A 19,365-nucleotide genomic window follows, 5' to 3' on the forward strand; every position below is an offset into this window, starting at 1 on the left:
TGTTGGCCGGGCCCTTCCTCATGGTGTCTCCCATGCAGACTTTTTTTTTTTTTGTGGTACGCGGGCCTCTCACTGCTGTGGCCTCTCCTGTTGTGGAGCACAGGCTCCGGACGCGCAGGCTCAGCAGCCATGGCTCACGGGCCCAGCCGCTCCGCGGCATGTGGGATCCTCCCGGACCGGGGCACGAACCCATGTCCCCTGCATCGGCAGGTGGACTCTCAACCACTGCGCCACCAGGGAAGCCCCAAGATAGGATCTTTAAAAGAGGTGCTTAAGGTAAAATGAGGTCATTAGTGTGGGCCCTCATCCAATAAGACTGGTGTCCTTAAAGGAAGAGATTAGGACATAGACACAGAGGGAAGACCGTGGGAGGACACAGCGAGAAGGCTGCCATCTCCAACCCAAGGGGAGAAGCCTCAGGAGAAATCAACCCAGCAGACACCTTGATCCTGTTCTTCTAGCTTCCAGAACTGGGAGAAATAAATGTCTGTGGTTTAAACCCCCCAGTCTGGGATACTTATTAAGCAGCCCGAGCAGACTAAGACATCTGGGCTCCAAATCGAGACAGGAGAAGGGGCGTATGAGTGTTGGGGGGCAGGCAGTGGCTTCGGATCAGGCCGACTTCACACCCAGACCCTCCACGGGAGGCCTCCAGGGCTGCCCATAGCCCCCTCTGCTGGCTCTGAAGCGCCACCCTGCTCTCCCCAGTTCCTGAAGGCTCAGCTCCTTCGAAACACACGGTGAACGTGGAAGTGAACCTGGACATTCTTTAGAAAACACCCCCAGCCCACCCATCTCCCAAGATGCTGTGGCCACAGTAGCTTCCAAAGGTGCCCAGACGCACGTGTGCAAGACCCACACACACACGTGCCCACATGCTTACACACAGGTCAATCTGTCATCTATTAAGATTCCAGTTTTACAAACTTGTTTTAAAATTGCCCAGAGGACATGGAAAATAGCCCTGCTTTGAAGATGTGTGCATTTTCGAACGGCCGTCCCAGCTGGCGTCTGGTTTCCTGGTCTCTGGACTGAGGGGCGCGACTGGGTCTGGGCCCCTGCTCTCCCGTCTGGACTGAGGGTGAGCTGGTCTAGGGGGTGTTTTCACCGCCTGGACACCCCCTGTTCTACCAGTGCCAGTGCCACCCTGCGTGGGCGGTTGCGCGGGCCTCAGGCTGGCAGGGTGCAGGGGTTACTGAGGCCCAGTCCTGGGAGGGCCGGGGGCCAGTGCAGCCAGGGGCTGGGTGAAACGTCCCCGCACAGGACTCTCCTTCCAAGGGTGTCCCTGCCGCACACACTCGGAGCCCTGCTGGTTGGCCAGCCTTGGCAGACAAACGCTTTCCCAGTAGACGGCAGGCCCTTCAGCCTTCTCCAGCCGCAGTCACCCAGCGTCCCTCACTCCACAGCCCCCTGCCTTCAACCCTTCCCCTGCGTGCTGCTCCTCGTCTGAGGCCAGTTCTCCCCACAATCCACGGGGCAGAAGAGGAGCCGGGAGCGGACAGGGAGGCGGAGTCAGGAACAAGGGCTCTGCGCATTCCCTGTCCCTCAGTCTCCCCTCTGTAGAATGGGGACAACCTCAGGAGGTCTGCGCTGAGGAGGGACCGGGGGCTATGGTGGCCCAGAGGGGAGGTTGGGTCACCGAGGCTCGGAGGAAGCTGCCACCTGGCAGGGGCACGGCCCCCCCGGAACACCTCCTGGGGTGGCAGGGCCGTGGTGGAGCTATGGGAGCCCAGGAAGGGAGGGATACAAGTTGGTCTAGTCCAGGGTGACTTCCTGGAGGAGGCTGGATTCAAACGGGGCCAGTGGGGTGAGGCCTCCGCAGAGGCAGCCAGGACATAGGCTCTGCCCTGGCCACGTTCAGAGCTGCTTCTGCTCCCTCCACCCCTACCCACGGTCCCCCCAAGGCCCACTGTGCCAGGCTCTGGGCAGAGCTTTCTGGGGCTTAGGTTCTCCTCCCTCCTCACCCCATCTCTTCAACACACACTTGGGGAAACTCCTCCTATGGGGCTGTCATCCAGGTGAATTCAGTTCCCAACCAACATGGCTGGCAGCCTGCCCGGGGCCACCCGTTGAGCTCCCACTGCCCAGGCCTCTCACCCCTAGTGTTCCTGCAGCCCTACCCTCGGCAGGCTTGTCATCCTTGTTACAGACTGGGCAAACAGGCTGCACAGATGCCCGCCAGGTAGCCAGGCCAGCTGCTCTGAAGCCAGGTGTTTTCAAGTGGAGCCGGGGGACCGCCCTGGTCTCTGCCCCAGAAATAGTGGCCCTGAGGTGGGGCTGTGTGTGTTGCAGTCAACTTCGCCTTTTGGAGCCCGTGGGCCCCAGGCTCCTGCCACGTCCCCTTGGTCCCAGGTGTGTTTAGTCACTGCTCCTGCCCCCAGATGCTCACTGGGGGCCTTACAGATGTCAGCAGGGCGACGGGGTGCTCCTACAGTGCTGCCCTGAAGAGCTTCATAGTAAGGGGCCGGACCAGGACTCCGTGGGCATGGGGGATGGGTGTCGTCTAGCCACTGGGCGGGGCTGCCTGGCAAAGACAACTTTGAGCCTGGCCTTAAAGGGAGACAGGGAGACAGGAGAGGAGGGGGGTCCAGGGAGAGGGTGTGGGCGGAGGCAGTGGGATTGAAGCTACAACATCTCCCTGCCCAGCCCTGGCCCCCAGGGAGTTAATAAAGTAAAGCCAGGGCTCCTTTGGGGCCACTGGCTCTGAATCCCCCCATAGCTTGGGGTGTGGGCAGTGCCGAGGTCTGCATGATGAGGTTGGGAGACTGGAGACCCCTCCCAGGCTGGGGCCTCCTCTACGTGAATCCTCAGAAGGTTCTTGAGTTCCCCAGCCTGGCCGGGTTGGGCCCCCTCAGGAGCCAGGCTGGGCTGGGCTGGAGGGGTTGTGCTGTGGCAAGGACAGATGTTTCCAGTTTGAGGGCTCGGTTGTCATAAATTGTTTGTTCCCCACCAAACCCTGTTTCCTATTAAGCCAACTCTGGGGGATGGAGGAACCGCCATTCGTCCGCGTAGCCTGTGTGCGGGAGCCCTGGTGAGGAAGTGGCTATGTGTTCATCCACCCAGCACACCTCCTGGCCTTCCACAATCCCTTGCCCTGGGAACTGTCCCCTGGCTCTCGGGCGGCCTCATCCAACTGTAGGATCCAAGAGGTGGGACACAGGAGACTTCTGGAGGGGGGTTCTCTGCCTTTCCCCTCTGCCCTTGATCATAGTCTACACTGTTGGGTAACTGTCCACCCTTGCCTTCCTCTTCCTTCTTCCTAAAAGAGCCTGATTTACATTCTGGTATTCTCTCCCCTTCATACAGCTGATCCATCCAGGTTCCAGATCCTGATTCGTTTGCCGTGATGGTGGAACTCTCTCCTTGCCAACGATGCTTTAGGAATGGATGTGGGAAGCAGTCCTGGGCATGGAAATGTGAGGGGACCTCTGGGAGAGGAACCCCACTCCCAAGCTGTGCCCTAGATGAGATCATGCCGTGATGCAACATCAGGAACTGCTGCAGCCCTCTGTGACTATGAGCTGAGCCAGTCAGAGGGGGTCAAAGCTACAGATGGGCAGAGTTTGGGTCCTTAAGATGGCATTGGGTGCTGCATTAGCCCTCTCTGGGACTTCCTATTATGTGAAATTATACTGGCTATTATTTTTCCCCCCTAAACTATAGTTTTTAGCATTTGTTCTGTTTCCTTGACTTAAAAAAAAATTAATTAATTTTTGGCCGAGTTGGGTCTTCGTTGCTTCATGCGGGCTTTCTCTAGTTGCCGCCAGCGGGGACTACTCTTCCTTGCGGTGCACAGGCTTTTCATTGTGGTGGCTTCTCTTGTTGCAGAGCATGGGCTCTAGGCGTGCGGGCTTCAGTAGTTGTGGCACGTGGGCTTCAGTAGTTGTGGCTCACGGGCTCTAGAGTGCAGGCTCAGTAGTTGTGGCGCACGGGCTTAGCTGCTCCGCAGCATGTGGGATATTCCCCAACCAGGGATCGAACCTATGTCCCCTAGCACTGGCAGGTGGACTCTCAACCACTGTGCCACCAGGGAAGTCCCCTAGCTCTTATTTACTGAGTGCCTATCATGTTCTAGAAACTGTGCTAAATGCTGGCATATTCAACAAATATTCCTTGAGGTCCGGTACTGTTACGGGTGGGGTACAGACACACAGAAATCAGACATAAACCCCTGACTTAGAGAATTTACATTCTCCATGCTTTAAGTATTGTCTCACTTAAGACTCAAACAACAGTGTGAGGTAAAGTGACAGATGCCACAGTGTGGCTCATGTAGCATACTCCCACCCCTGTGGACTGGGCTTTCCTGACACAGGCTGGAGAGCAAAAATGCTTCACTTTCTAGGCTCCCCTGCAGCTGGGGTTCTGCATGCACCCAGCTTTCCCAAAGCGCTCCGGCTGAGACTTGGAAAGTGAGAGTGAGCATCGGGTGGTGGCAGGTGCATGGGCATTTGGGCTTGGTTCCTCTTGGGCAGCTGTGGGCAGAGTTTAGTGGCTGGTCTCTTAGCTGTGTGGATGGGTGCTGAGTGCTGGGTGAGGCCGCAGCCAAGCTGCCTCTCAGTCCTGGGGAGCAACTGGCCATTTCTCCTGGCTGTGTAGCATGTAAGCTTAGTTCCCCAGCCCAGCCCAGAATTTGGTAGCTACCTAGTATCCAGAAATAAATCTTTTTCTGCCTAGATTAGCTCACGTAGACTACAGGATTGCTGCAAATAACATCACCTAAAATGTGCCATTGAGTTTGAGGAGGTGGTTGGGTGGTAGATGGTTAAGAATCCACCCATTGTGGCTGAAAATCCAGCATCCCCTGTTACGCAGTAGGAAAGTATTAGGCCAAGCTGCTTCCTCTCGTGCTTAGGAAGGAGGGCTACGGCCAGGCACGGAGCTTGGGGCAGGGACAGGGTGACTTTAGGCTTATTTTCTTTGAGGAGCGTGTGTGGTGCTCTTTGTGGGGAAACGAGACTGTATGCGGATGTTGGATAAGGGAAGGTAGAGACCGGCAGGTGGAACCCTCCTTTACTCCCTTTGCAGCTGCAATAGCAATGTTGAGCCTTCCAGCCCATGAATCTAATATGCTTCTACTTATTTAGGGCTTTAATTTCACTTCTTTTTTTATTTCTTAGATTGATCTCTGGGAACTTAATGGATTTTTCAAATGCTACTGTAAATGGTACACTTAAAAATTTTCATTTTCTAATTGTTGCTGGCATATAGAAATACAAGTGATTTTTGTATATGACCTGGCATCCAGACCTTGCTCATTCTGCTAGTTTATTGGTAGATTCTTTTAGATTATCTGAAGTAATCATGTCATCTGCACAGGATGACAGTTTTTCTTTCCGTCTAATCCAATCTTACCTTTTTTCTTTTTTAAAAAAACACTAGGCTAAGACCTCAGGTACTATTTCCCCCCAACACACAGTGAAATTGAAAGAATTGTACCGTGGACACCTGTATACCCACCATCTAGATTCTACCATTCTAGATTTTACGAAGCTTACCAAACTAGTTTTATCACACATCTCTCCATCCTTCTATTCATCCATCAATCCATTCTTTTCCCCTTTTTGTGATGCACTTCAAAGTAGCTGCAGACATCAGTATACTTCCCCCTAGTACTTTGGCATGTATATCATTACCTAGTACCATTTTGAATAGAGGTGTTAATGGACATAATTTTCTTGCTCCCAATCTTAGGAGGAAAGTTTTTGATATTTTAAGTATGATATGTTTGCTGTAGGTTTTCTGTAGCTATCTTTATCAAATGGACATTTCCTTATTTTTCTAGTTTGCTTAAACACATCACCCAGTGATTTTTTAATTTTATCAAAAAATTTTGGACACACCTATTATCATTTACTTTTTTTTTTTTTTTTTTTGCGGTACGCGGGCCTCTCACTGTTGTGGCCTCTCCCGTTGCGGAGCACAGGCTCTGGACGCACAGGCTCAGCGGCCATGGCTCACAGGCCCAGCCACTCCGCGGCATGTGGGATCTTCCCGGACCGGGGCACGAACCGGTGTCCACTGCATCGGCAGGCGGACTCTCAACCACTGCGCCACCAGGGAAGCCCTCTTTCTTTATTCTGGTAATGTGAATGACTCATTGATTTTTGAATGATAAGTCCAATTTAATCTTTTATATATTGCTAGTTTCTATTTGCTAATGTTCTGTTTAGACCTTTCGCATCTACAATAACGAGAAAGACTGGCCTGCAATTTTAGTTTCTTATACTGTTTCTGTCCAATTTTTGACATCTAAGTTTATGCTGGTCTCATAAAATCAATTTGGAGGTTTTCTATTTTCTGGAAGGGTTTGTGTAAGATTGGCATTATTTCTTTCTTAGATGTTTGGTTGAATTCACTAGTGAAGCCATCTGGGCCTGTCGATTTCCTTGTGAGGAGATTTTAAATTATGTATTCAATTTAGGCAATAGATATAGGATGATTCCAATTTTCAAGACCTTCTGATGTCAGTTTTAGAAAGCTATTTTTTTAAAAACAGAAGTTTGTTCATTTAATCCAAAGCTTTATTGAGACATAATTGACATGCAAAACTGCATATATGTAAAGTGCACAATTTGATTAGTTATGACATATGTATACACTCCTGAAACATCACTCCATCTAGAGTTAGAATTTATTAGTATCTATAACACCCTCTTACATATTTTTAACGCCTGCCTCATCTGAACGAGTTCGCCCATTTTCACTTCTGATACCGGCTCTTCCTCTGTCCCGCTCCCACTCTCCCACCCGTTCTCCTTCCTTCTTGATCAGTCTTGTTACAGGGTTGCCAATCCTTTTAAAGAACCAACTTTTCACTTTCTTGATTCCCTTTATCGTATATTTGTGTTCTATATTTTGGCTTTTATTTATGGGTTTGTTTTTTTAAATTTAATTTCTAGGTGGTTGCTCAGATAATTGATTTTCAGCCTTTCTTCTAGTCGAACATATGCAGTTAAAGGTATAAATTTATAAGCACAGTTTCAGTTGCAACTCACAATTTTTCTTCTCCCTGAGTTTCAATATGTAGTATTTTCATTATTCAGTTTGAAATAATTCAAATTATCTTTATGATTTCTTCTTTGACAGATGGGTTATTTAGAAATCTATTTAACTTCCAAATATATGAGGATTATTACATTATGTTTTTATAATTGATTTCCACCTTAACTGCATTGTGGGCAAAGAACATATTTCATTGGAATTAACTCTCTTAAAGTTTGTTGAGACTTGTTTTATAGCTCAGCATACAAATTTTGGCACATGTGCCATTTGTGTTTGAAAAGGAAGCTGTTGCATGTATCTCTTTGGCCAAGTTTTCTAACTGCATTGTTTAAATTTTCTATAACTTGATTTTTGTATGCTTGTTTTTACTATTACTGAAATAGATGTGTTAAAATCTCACTATGATTGCATATTTGCCAAAATTTCCTAGTTCTATCAACTTTTAATTTTGCGATTGTATCACTAAGTGCATAAAATTTAGAATTACTACCTCTTTCTGGTAATTGAATTGACTGTTTTTATTTCTAATAAAGTTTTTGCCTTAAAGTTTGCTGTAATATTAATATATCTACACCAGTTTCCTATAGTTGCTGTTTGCTGAGTGTATATTTCTCCATCCTTTTCTTTCAAAATTTGTATTTTTTAATTAAATTTTTTATAGATTTCATTTAAAAACATTTTTATTTTATTATTTATTTTTGGCTGCATTGGGTCTTCATTGCTACATGCGGGCTTTCTCTAGTTGCAGCGAGCAGGGGCTACTCTTTGTTGTGGTGCGCGGGCTTCTCATTGTGGTGGCTTCTCTTGTTGTGGGGCACGGGCTCTAGGCGTGTGGGCTTCAGTAGTTGTGGCACGTGGGCTCAGTAGTTGTGGCTTGTGGGCTCTAGAGCGCAGGCTCAGTAGTTGGGCGCACAGGCTGAGTTGCTCCGCAGCATGTGGGATCTCCCCGGACCAGGGCTCAAACCAGTGTCCCCTGCACTGGCAGGCAGACTCTTAAACACCGTGTCACCAGGGAAGTCCTCAAAGTTCATATGTTTTAAAAGTGTCTCTTGTTAACAGCATATAGTTGTTTTTATTTTCATTTTTTACTGTTAAATTCTTCTAAGTTTTATTGAGATGTAATTGACATACAGCACTGTACAAGTTTGAAGTGTACAGAATTATTTGACTTACATATATCATGAAATGATTACCACAGTAAGTTTAGTGATCACCCATCATCTCATATAGATACAAAATTAAAGAAATAGAAAAAAAAGTTTTTCCTTGTGATGAGAACTCTTAGGATGTATTCTTTTAACAATGTTCATATATAACTTACAGCAGTATTAAATTATATTTATCATGTTGTACATCACATCCCTAGATCTTATAACTACTATGGTAGTTCTTTTTAAATCAAGCCTGACAATCTTTGTCAACACTTGAGTGTTAGTTAGCCCATTTACATTTAATGTAATAATGGATTTATCATGTATATCTTACAACCTGCTTTCTATTTGTACCACCTGTTCTTTTTTTCTTCCCTCCTTTTGCAGCTCTTAAACCTGTTCATTGAATTATTCCATATTCCCTCATTGGCTTGAAAGTTATACACCTTTTAACTAATATTTATTACAATACACATCCTAGACTTATCAAAGTCTAACATTAAATTGGATTTTTAAAAACTCCCTTCTTGGATGATGCAAGGGGCTTAGAACACTTAAACCCTATTAAAGCCCTCCCCACCTATATACCTTTACTTGAACACATTTCAATATATATTTAAACTTCACAAGACATAATTATTTTTATGTAGTTAGTATTTATGTTGACCTGTACATTTCTCATTTTCATTGCTCTTCAATCTTTCCTGAAGCTCTATCCTTACATTTGGGATCATTTTCCTTCTGCCTTTAGAATACTTTTAATTTTCCTTTAGGGTATGTGTGCTGATGAATTCTTCCAGATGTTTGTGTAAAAATGTCTTTATTTCTTCTGCATCTTTGCAGGATATTTTCCCCAATTAGAAAATTCTACATTGGCAGTCATTTTCTTTCAGCACTTCAAAGGCTCTTCCTGCTGAGAAGTTAGCTGTCAGTTTAATTGTTGTTCCTTTGATGGTAATCCCTCTCCCACCCATGCCTCATCCTTCAGTAGCTTTACAATTTTTCCTTTTCTTTGGTTTTCAACAGTTTTACTGTGATGTGTCTAGGTGTGGATTGTGTTTTATTTATCCCATTTGTGATTTGTTGGGGCTTCTTGAATTTATGGTTTGATATCTTTCATGAGTTTTGGAAAAGTTCTCAGCCAATATTTATTTAACTATCCCACCCTTTTACGCTTTTGATATCCTCACTGTATCCTTCATGTCTCTTAACACTCTATTTGCTATCTTTTAAAAATTTATTTATTTTTGGCTGCAGTGGGTCTTCGTTGCTGCACGCGGGCTTTCTCTAGTTGCGGCGAGTGGTGGCTTCTCTTGTTGCGGACCACGGGCTCTAGGCACGCAGGCTTCAGTAGTTGTGGCACGCGGGCTCAGTAATTGTGGCTCACAGACTCAGTAGTTGTGGGTCACGGGCTCTATAGCGCAGGCTCAGTAGTTGTGGTGCATGATCTTAGTTGCTCTGCGGCATGTGGGATCTTCCCAGACCTGGGCTCGAACCTGTGTCCCCTGCATTGGCAGGTGGATTCTTAACCACTGCACCACCAGGGAAGCCCTATCTTTTTGATTCTGGTTTTGCTCTGACTTTTCACCTTACTCAAGTTATAGAATTGCAAGTTTTCTAATTGTGTTGTTTAAATTTTCTGTAATTTGATTTTCTATAACTTTGACTTTTCACCTCTTCTTGAGCCCATCCACTGAATTATTCTGAATTTTTGTTATATTTTTCAGTTCTAGAGTTCCCATTTGGTCCCTTTTATTGTTTCTAATTCTCTGAAATTCTTGGGCACACGCTTTTTTTTTTTTGTAACACAGAAAGCATAGGTGTTTCAAATTCTGTGAGACATCTGGAGATACTGTGGGTTTCTTTTTTTTTTTTTTTCCTCTGGTTTTAATTCATGTAATTTATATTATGTGGTCTTCTCATATATCTGGATATTTGATTGTAACAGAAATAATTTGAGGCCTTGGGTTATGCTCCTGTCTTAAGTCAGCTTGGGCTGTTATAACAAAATACAATAGACTGGGTGGCTTAAACAAGAGACACTGATTTCTCAGTTCTGAAAAGTATGAAAAGGCTGGAAAGTCCAAGATAAAGGTGCTGATTACATTCCTGGTGAGGGATTTCTTCCTGGCTTATAAACAGTGGTCTCTTTGCTGTGTCTCCACATGTTGGAGAGAAAGATCTCTCTCATGTCTCTTCTTATAAGGGCACTAATCTCATCATGGGGCTCCACCATCATGACCTCCTCTAAACATAATTACTTCCCAAAGGCTCTACCTACTCATACCATCACACTGGGGGTTAGGGCTCAATATGTGAAATTTGGAGGATACATTCAGTCCGTAACAGTTCATGTTTTCCAGAGAGAACATACATTTGCTAAGCACCGGGGGCACTAGTAATCTGGTTTCACCTCAATCCACATGCGGTGACTGAGGTGATTTAGAAGTTGGGTCACAGTATCCATGAAAGATAGTCTGCTGATAGTAATGGAGCACGAGGTAATCCAAACCAACCCTCCTTAGCGAAGGGGAACTTGGAAATCTGGCCGAAACATTATAAAATTTTGCTGCAGTCAGCCCAGAGCCAACAGAATGGTGAAGCATTACCTGGTTAGTCACATGAGACTGCTTTCCTTCTGGAGGGGAGCTTCTGCTACTTCCAGAAGCTGTGTCTGAATAGCTGGCACTTTTGATAGCCTTGTGAAGTCAGGACGGTAGGGGTTGCCATACATGACCTGACCAAGTGGATGGGGAGCTCCTGATGAATCTCCCTGGCTTTGGGTGGGAGATCCCAAATGGACGTACCCTAATGAGATCAAATTTTATGCTCTGAATTCTTAAAAAATAAAAATGCATTATTTGCTGTGGCCTGTGCTATAATCCATTCCTCAGCTGTGTCATATTCATAGGAAGCATGGCTCTTTGTCAGAGACTAGAAGCTCCTTGACTCCTGGAAGCGACGTAGGACACTGGAATAGCCCTGAATTTGGTGTCCGTATGCCCAGGGATCAGCCCCTAATATCAAATGGCAGCTACTGAAGCTGCAGGCATAGTGCTTAGGAGAAGATTAGCAGACCAAAGGGTTGACCTTGCAAACTCAAGCTTATAAAGTATCAGAGAGTACCACAACTCTAATTTATGGCTCTGGAAAGCAGTGACTCAGTTATGCAGAGAGCCATCACGTCTAATGCAAAACCCTGGCTCCACAGAACCTACAGGACAGTATGTTGTCTAAAGAATGATATATTAAGAAATTTAGGGCCTAAAAGCACCCCCCCACTAAACGTTCCTCTTGGGGGTACCCTGAACAAGCTGGAGGAAGCTGCTGAGTGTTCTGATTGACACTGGTCCTATGTTCTTTCCTCTCTCCGTCTTCTTTTACAGTTCCTGCAGTTTCCTTCCGAAGGAGACTGTGTGTGCAGTGTACTTTCTGTGCTTCGGGGACCTTCTTTTCTTTCCTTTCTCTGTCTTTGTCCTTGAGCTGCTCCACAGCCTTGTTTCCATCTGCACTGTTGAATGGTGGCCATCCTGTGATGCCAACCTTGCGAGGCTGTTGTTTACAGATCCTATGACACCAGCCTCAGTGGGTGATGTGGGAACCAGAGTTATGATTCTGAAGCTTTTTCGCACAGTGCCTTGAACTCTAGATAGGAAAGGTGCTACTGAACGGGGCACATTCTTTTAAAAATAAATATTATGACAGAACCCTTTGTTGAAGAGATGACACATTGCAATAACAGCTCTGTATCTTGGGTAAAATCAGATGTTAATTTACAATCAAACACATGATGGTCTTGTATTGCCTCATTCTACACATTTTTACTTTGTGGAAAACCAAACAATTTCGAAGCAAACTAATGCAAGCATAATTCAAGTTTATCATTTAAATTTATTGCCATGTAATACATCTTCCACAAAAATAAAGAGGAGACTCCTGGCGGATTTGCAGAGTGGAAGCAGTGATGCAGTGGTGTCTGGGAGTGTGTACTCACACACTTCCTCCGAGGCTGTCGCCCCAGCTCAGCTTTTAGGCCAGCGAGCACTTCTACTGTGTGCGTAATTAAAAGTGGCGGGGAGGGAGGGAGAGGACACTGCCAGAGAACGGGGCTTTGGGGGCACCTGGTGAGCCAGGTGGCCTGGGGAAGAGACTGCAGGACTCCCTCGATCAAGGCTTCCTTGGCAGTTTGCGCTCGACGACCGAGTTCTGGGGGACCATATCTCCTCCTGTCACAAGAACTGACAGCCCTGCAGCCCAGTGACTGCCCCACGGCACTTCCCAGTCCTCAGCCTCCTGGGTTAGTTCTGGGGTCCTACCAGGGGTTCAGCTGCTCCATGTGATCCTTTCCAAACTGTGTCTTGGTTTAAATGAAGGAAAGCACATCAAAGTGCTTTGGAAACGAATTAAAGCTAGATATCACGTTCCCTTATAGGAAATAAAAATAATTGCTACCTGAAATGATTACCCAATCATTGCCCCTTTCTGACTGGAGGATTCCTCCTTCCACCTTCAAACTGCCTCTCCCCACGAGCCAGACTGAGCAGAAGCGCCTCACGTGACTCATCTGCGGGTCTGAGGCCCTGTCCCTGTGACCTTTAGTGAAGTACCAGAGTCCCCGGCCACTCGTGGAGACACGTCAGAGGCCTGAGGCCAAGGAAGCAGCGGGCAGGCCGCATGTGCCTCCTGGGTCCACCCGCCAGTGAGGGCCCTTCCTCAGTCAGTCAGCCGCAGGGAGCTTCGGTCTCAGCCCCTGTCCTGATGAAAATGAAACCGCCCGGCCGACCTCAGAGACTGCTGAGGGGATGGAGCAGCCAGGCTTTTCATGAGTGGAAACCACACGGACGTGCACTGACATGTCATGCTTTCAGCCTTTTCCAGAGCTCATTGTGACAGAAGCTGTCTCCTCCCAGACCCTCAGAAGATGGTGATGAACCAAAATGACTCCAGCCTCCAGGCCGGGGACACAGGGACAGGGGAGAGAAGCTGCCTCCGATACAGATTAGGCAACGGCAGGCTGAAACGGGTGCTCGGTCGGTCTCATCTGGGATTACGTGCTTCCTATGCAGAAAAGCAAATACTTTTTGTGTCTTTGAGGGTGAAACTAGGCCGTGAAGGGGTGGCCACGGGCTTAGCGCGTGACTCGAAAGGCCTGTCCCCTCTGTCCCCAGTGCCCACTGCTCTGCTCAGGGTGACCCCAGCGGCTGTTTCCCTCAGAGAAGCTCAGGGAGACAACTGCGATCACACAGGCCCCAAAGAGTTTAAACAAAGTCAGAAGTGGAGAGAAAAACATGTGTTTACTCTCATGTGGAATACTGTATTAATCAAATTGGTCTCCTTTTTCTCCTATTAGTCTGGTTGAAGAAAAAAGATTGCTTTCAAAATGAAGCTTTTCTTTTCCCAATGATTAATACAGAGTAGATTAACTTAATTTGTGCTAGACTCCAATTTAATTCAGCTACAGCTCAGAGGCCAAATCCACAAAAAAGCTAATCTGGGCTTCATGAGAAGGAGCTACTTCTTTCTTTGAGGGAAAGATGCCAGGATCTAAAGGCTTATATCCAACCGCCTAGGCTTACATCATGGGCCTTCTGAAAGGCAACTGCATGCATACACGGCTTCATTTCCTTATTAATTCCTGTCTTGTCATCTTTTCAGGTTGATATTTCTCAACGTTGAAACACACACACACATGACCAAAACAAAAATCCTGAACATGCCGGGGTGGGGCGGGGGCGGGAAAGAAAAGAAAAGAAAAGAAAAAGAAGTATGTACTGGTAAAGTGTTATATGCCTAAGGCATCAAGTTCCTGGAAAAGCTCTAGATTTTTGGTTTAGAAATAAAATCGCATGTGAACTAGCAGGTTTTTCCATTTATTAGTGTGTAACTCCCCTCCCCTTTTTTGCACTATAATCTAAACTGAGTGATCTACTGCCAACTGGCACCAACTCTCCAAACCCAAGTGTGCAAGGGAAACACGCCTGTGTGATCCTCTTTAATAGAAGACGCACCAGGGCATCTGTCTACCTCTGTTCCCCAGAAAGAAAATAACTAGAAGGGCTGCTTGGCTGGAGGGGGTCAGGGTGGGAGACGGCGTCCCGTCCTCAGTCGGAATCCATCGTGAACAGCTGGATGTCCTGCGGGTTCCAGTACAGGCCTACCGCTGAGTTGTACACCAGGGACCAGACATAGGGGATAAAAAACTCCTCGGGCTGCTCCTCTTCCACATATTTGAATTTCAGTTCTGGAAATTTCTGCAACGAAAAGAGGATGATGTAATCAATCTCACAGCCCCATTGGAAAGCAGCAGTAGTTTATACGCAGCATGTGTGCAGGGTGCAGGGAGCCCACCTTCCCTGACTGGTCGGAGGGCCTGTGAGCCCCGGGGCCGCAGATCCAGCTTCCAGATGACTCTGGAGGACACGTGAATCACCTGTAGGAAGGGCACAACCCCACCGGCCCTGGTCAGGGACGTCAGTGTGCTGAGGGGAGCAGGGACCTGGACGGGAGGAGGCGGGGTGAGAAACCTCAGGCAGGGAAACAGGCCCCGCCCAGGTACAGACAGTGTTCGACAAAGACTATCCACTGCACCACTGGGATACTGATGGCTGGGCCTCCTTGAGACGCTTCCCTCTCAGGGCTGCGTCACCGTGGAGGTGAAGACTTCCCTTTACAGCTCCTCAGCCTTGACTGTGCGGGCAGGCAGCGCCCACGGTGGGCCTCGGTCAGGGCCGGGGGCAGCAGCGGCTCGGCTTTGCGGTACGGGGGCCTCTCACTGTTGTGGCCTCTCCCGTTGTGGAGCGCAGGCTCCGGACGCGCAGGCTCAGCAGCCATGGCTCACAGGCCCAGCCGCTCCGCGGCATGTGGGATCTTCCCGGACCGGGGCACGAACCCGCGTCCCCTGCATCAGCAGGCTGACTCTCAACCACTGCGCCACCAGGGAAGCCCCAGAGTTAGAGATTTTTAAGACAACATTTGCAATGATTAAGACTAAACATCTAAGTGCTGGATCCTCAGAGTTCCAGAATGATGCCAGAGGGGCGGCGTTAAGCAGGAAATGCTTTGTGGCAAGGTGAGTTTTGAGCTAAATCTTAAAGAAGTGTATAGGAATTCGTGCAAAGGAGGGTCCTCTGGTCATGGATGTTACTTCAGCACACCACAGACGGCACAGCCCCCATCTGTTATGGCTTTAACGAAAACCAATTCTATTCCACAGCCCCCAGGGCATCAGTAAATATAGAATATACACAAATGGGCTTTATAAGTGGCCCAGACTCCAGCACTACCTACCCCTATATCCTCCCTCCTACACTTTTTACCCCATACTTTGCAAAACTACTCAGGTTTAATGCAAACCCAAGCCTTTTCAGACCACCAGTGTTTCAAATCAGTTCTTTAGTATCATCAGTGTAAGGCTGAAAGTCTCCGTGTGCGCTGAGGGCCATACTGATTACACTGCAGGGGACAAGTTCTCCCACTGCGCTCGTGGGGTCAGTCTGGCTGACAAAGTATGATCAGCTCAGGGATATGACACTACTTCCAGCACGTACTGATCTGACTGGAATTCAGTTAGGTCCCCCAGCCTTCCATTCCCTTGTCATCCACCCACTAAGTCTCCTTGAATCTCTCCCACCCTGGGCCGAATCCCCCCGCCCCGTTCTCTGGGTGCACCATAGCCGCTCAGCAGCTGGGTGGTCTCTGGGGGCCTGGGGCTTCCTTGATGAGCCTCCTCACATGTTCTGTGCTGCTTCCGGCCTGGCACGGGGTTCTCAGGTGTGGGGACAGGGTTCCTGGAGGCGGCAATAGGCCTCTGTCCTGGAATCAGGTGTCTTATAGGTAGCAACACCATGATCTTCTTTTCCATGACAAATCTGCATTGGTAGCAGCAGGGTGTAGCACGCAGCTGCCACCAACCAAGCACCCCCTGAGCACCAGGTCGGTCTGCAGGCTCCCCACTCGTGTCGTGGTCAGTCACCACGGTGTCCTGCTGAGGCCCACGTGGCCAACCCCACCAATGGAAGGTGAAGCGGGGCCTGGAGCAGCTAAGCGGCTGGTTCTAGGTCACACAGCCTGTGGGCTGGAGTCAAGATGGAAGCCTGGGTCTGACTGGGTGGGAAGGTCAGTTTGAAAAGAGATACCACAGTCATAGCCACCCTAGTGCTTTGTCCTAAAATGCAATTCTCCAAGGCTCCACGGGGCCCTTTGGGGTTAGTCCTGTGCCCTTCCACTGTATGGACAGAATGCAGCACACACACTGCTGGTCCTGATAGAAATGACGGAGCCCACAATGATGCCAAGAATCAAGAAAGTATGGGGGAGGGGCTTCCCTGGTGGCGCAGTGGTTGAGAGTCCGCCTGCCGATGCAGGGGACGCATGACCCGTGAGCCATGGCCGCTGAGCCTGTGCGTCCGGAGCCTGTGCTCCGCAACGGGAGAGGCCACAACAGTGAGAGGCCTGCGTACCGCAAAAAAAAAAAGAAAGTATGGGGGACTGTGTGTGAAGAAGAAAAGAACTTTACCCCCTAATAATGAGGATGCAAGTCCTAGTTCTTGGAATGGCCTCAACTTTAGAAAACTTCTCACGCTGTCTTGGAGAGAAGTGAGGGGCTGGGGGAGCGGAGGTGGTGGTTTGAAAAGGCCAGAGCCCCCCGCATCGCCCCTTTCAGCTGGAATAATAACCTCCTACATTTCTAAGTGGTAATGTCACCAACAAGGCGCGCTTCTTGCTCACAGTGATAAAAATGACTGAAAGATGTGAAACCTTTTCTCCATCGAGTGACATATTTAGGGGTGTTCCTACGAAGGCAGGCCTTAGGAAAGGGTGTGAGGCAACTTACCCGAGACTGTTTTCTGTACCTCCAGGGAGGGTGGGATGGGAAGTAAAATGAGCAAGCTGCTTTCCTAAGAATTCCCTCCAACTGAATTAAAGAAACTTAGGCAAAGCCTGCTCAGTGGGGTGGCACTATGTTCATGTGCTGGCACTAAGTCTACCCGCCCTCATGGTTTTGGGGAAATTCTGATGACTTTCCAGTTAGGAAGAGTAATGAATCAAAGACTGCCTTTAGATCACACACAGGCAGATCTAGGAAAGGCCACCAGGAAAAGCACCTGGAACCCCCATGGGGTTTCACCACCTGGTGAAAACGGAGCTGAAAATGCCTCGTTTTTAGTCTTGGCTCGAGTTTAAGTCAAAACAATAATCCATCTCACTCTGGAGTAAGTGTCATAAACAAAATCTCAATGTAGGGTGATATCCAGAGTGGCAAGAATATCCACATATAATATAAAATAGTACATAAAAAATAGTATAAAAAAGTATACACTTTACCTGACAACAGCAATGTATTTCATTATGAAGTTTTTCAAGCTGATCAATGATTATTTCTATAGAAGTTCTCCGTAAAAACTTAATTAATTCTGAGATTATGGGTAACATTTATAGCTACCATAACTGTAGCTATACGTATTACATAGCAGGAATGTTCAAACACTTGACATACAGTTACTCATTTAATCTTCGAAGTAACTAGAAAAAGTACCTGAAAAGCAGGCATATGATTTGAGTCCTAGGCCCCCCTTTCCTCATTCATTCATTCATTCAGCAAATACTTACTGAGGGCCTACTGTGTAGCAAGCACAGTACTAAAAACATAGCTGTGAATAAGATGTATACAATCTCAGCATTTAAGAGCTGAAAGAAAGTCCAGTCCGTATTAGCCAGGTGACTTGGGACAAGTCTTGTACCCTCACTCAGACTCAGGCTCTTAAAGGGTAGAGTTTACTCCACTCTGAGATTTTGAATTTAACCATTCTATTTCACAGAAATGAGATGAGCCATGTAAAAGCGCCTAACACACTTTTGACGAAGCACTCAATAAATGTTGGCTATTATGACTGACATTGAAGTGATATGCAAATATAAGGTATGCTCTTATTTTAGAACTTTCAGTGATCAAATCTAAAGACTAGAAATACCCCCTGGCCTGGTCCTAAGCCCGTGTCTCTTACTCTACCCAACTGGACACTTCTCACTTGGCAACCCTGTTTCCTGACTCTGTTATTAATAACAGAAACATAGGATTTCCCTGGTGGCACAGTGGTTAAGAATCTGCCTGCCAATGCAGGGGACACAGGTTTGAGCCCTGGTCCAGGAAGATCCCACATGCCGCGGAGCAACTAAGCCCATGTGCCACAACTACTGAGCCTGTGCTCTAGAGCCCGCGAGCCACAGCTACTGAAGCCCACATGCCTAGGGCCCGTGCTCTGCAACAAGAGAAGCCACCACAATAAGAAGCCCGCGCACCGCAACGAAGAGTAGCCCTGGCTCGCCTCAACCAGAGAAAAGCCCGCACGCAGCAACGAAGACCCAACACAACCAAAAATCATAAATAAATAAAATAAAATAATAAAATAAATAAATTTATTTAAAAAAAGAAACATTGGGCTTCCCTGGTGGCGCAGTGGTTGAGAGTCTGCCTGTCGATGCAGGGGACACGGGTTCGTGCCCCGGTCCGGGAAGATCCCCCATGCCATGGAGCGGCTGGGCCCGTGAGCCATGGCTGCTGGGCCTGCGCGTCCGGAGTCTGTACTCCATGTGAAAACCCAGGAACAAGTGCTGACAAATGGCTTAAAAGCGACAGACCCATCTTCATTAACATTTTTAAAGAACACAGTTCTGTCACTGCGAGAAGCTAGGTTCTGCAGAACTGCCTTCTGTCTGTCTCAGAGTCCTCACTTGGTGAACGGTGAGTTAAGTGAACGAACGCGTGGCTTCACGTCTGCCCACAATCCTGTGACGTAGCTGTTTAACTCAACTGGAGCTGAGGACTGGCTCCGAGGGGGGCATGCGGCCATGTGATGAGAAGAGAAGGGTCACCTCTAAGCCGTATTTGACACCAGGCTCACCGTCCCCCTGGATGATTATGCGGCACGTTCAACAACCTCCGACAGGGGTGTGGCATCTAACCCCGAGGGGCCCTGGATGAAGCGGCTGAGGTGACCAGGAGCGAGGACGCTGGGCCTTCTGCTAGCTCACAGGGCCCACCCCGCTCAGGGGAAGTGACACGCTGACAGTGCTCATGTGCCAGTGCCTTTCACTTTGCCCACAACCACCCGGTAGCAAAAGCGGCACCTCTCAGCTCATCGGCGTATCTCCTTCACGGCAATTGGGGTTTAGCTTGTGCGTGTGTTTGTTTACTCGGGTACCATGTTTC

At 47.9% G+C, this 19,365-nt stretch overlaps 1 protein-coding gene across 2 annotated transcripts in view; it reads right to left on the reverse strand.

Moving 5' to 3' along the window:
* Nucleotides 1-11,950: 11,950 nt before the first annotated feature.
* The window catches only part of DYM (dymeclin), a 384,724-nt gene continuing 377,309 nt past the window's right edge, over nt 11,951-19,365 (reverse strand). For both annotated transcript variants that reach the window (XM_081253056.1, XM_081253057.1), the window contains one exon: nt 11,951-14,407. In XM_081253056.1, coding sequence (XP_081109182.1) covers nt 14,258-14,407 — 150 coding nt within the window. In that variant the 3' untranslated portion in view covers nt 11,951-14,257. The remainder of the gene's footprint in view (nt 14,408-19,365) is intronic.

This window comes from Mesoplodon bidens (assembly GCF_964165515.1).
Source record: "Mesoplodon bidens genome assembly, chromosome: 13".
Lineage (NCBI taxonomy): Eukaryota > Metazoa > Chordata > Mammalia > Artiodactyla > Ziphiidae > Mesoplodon > Mesoplodon bidens.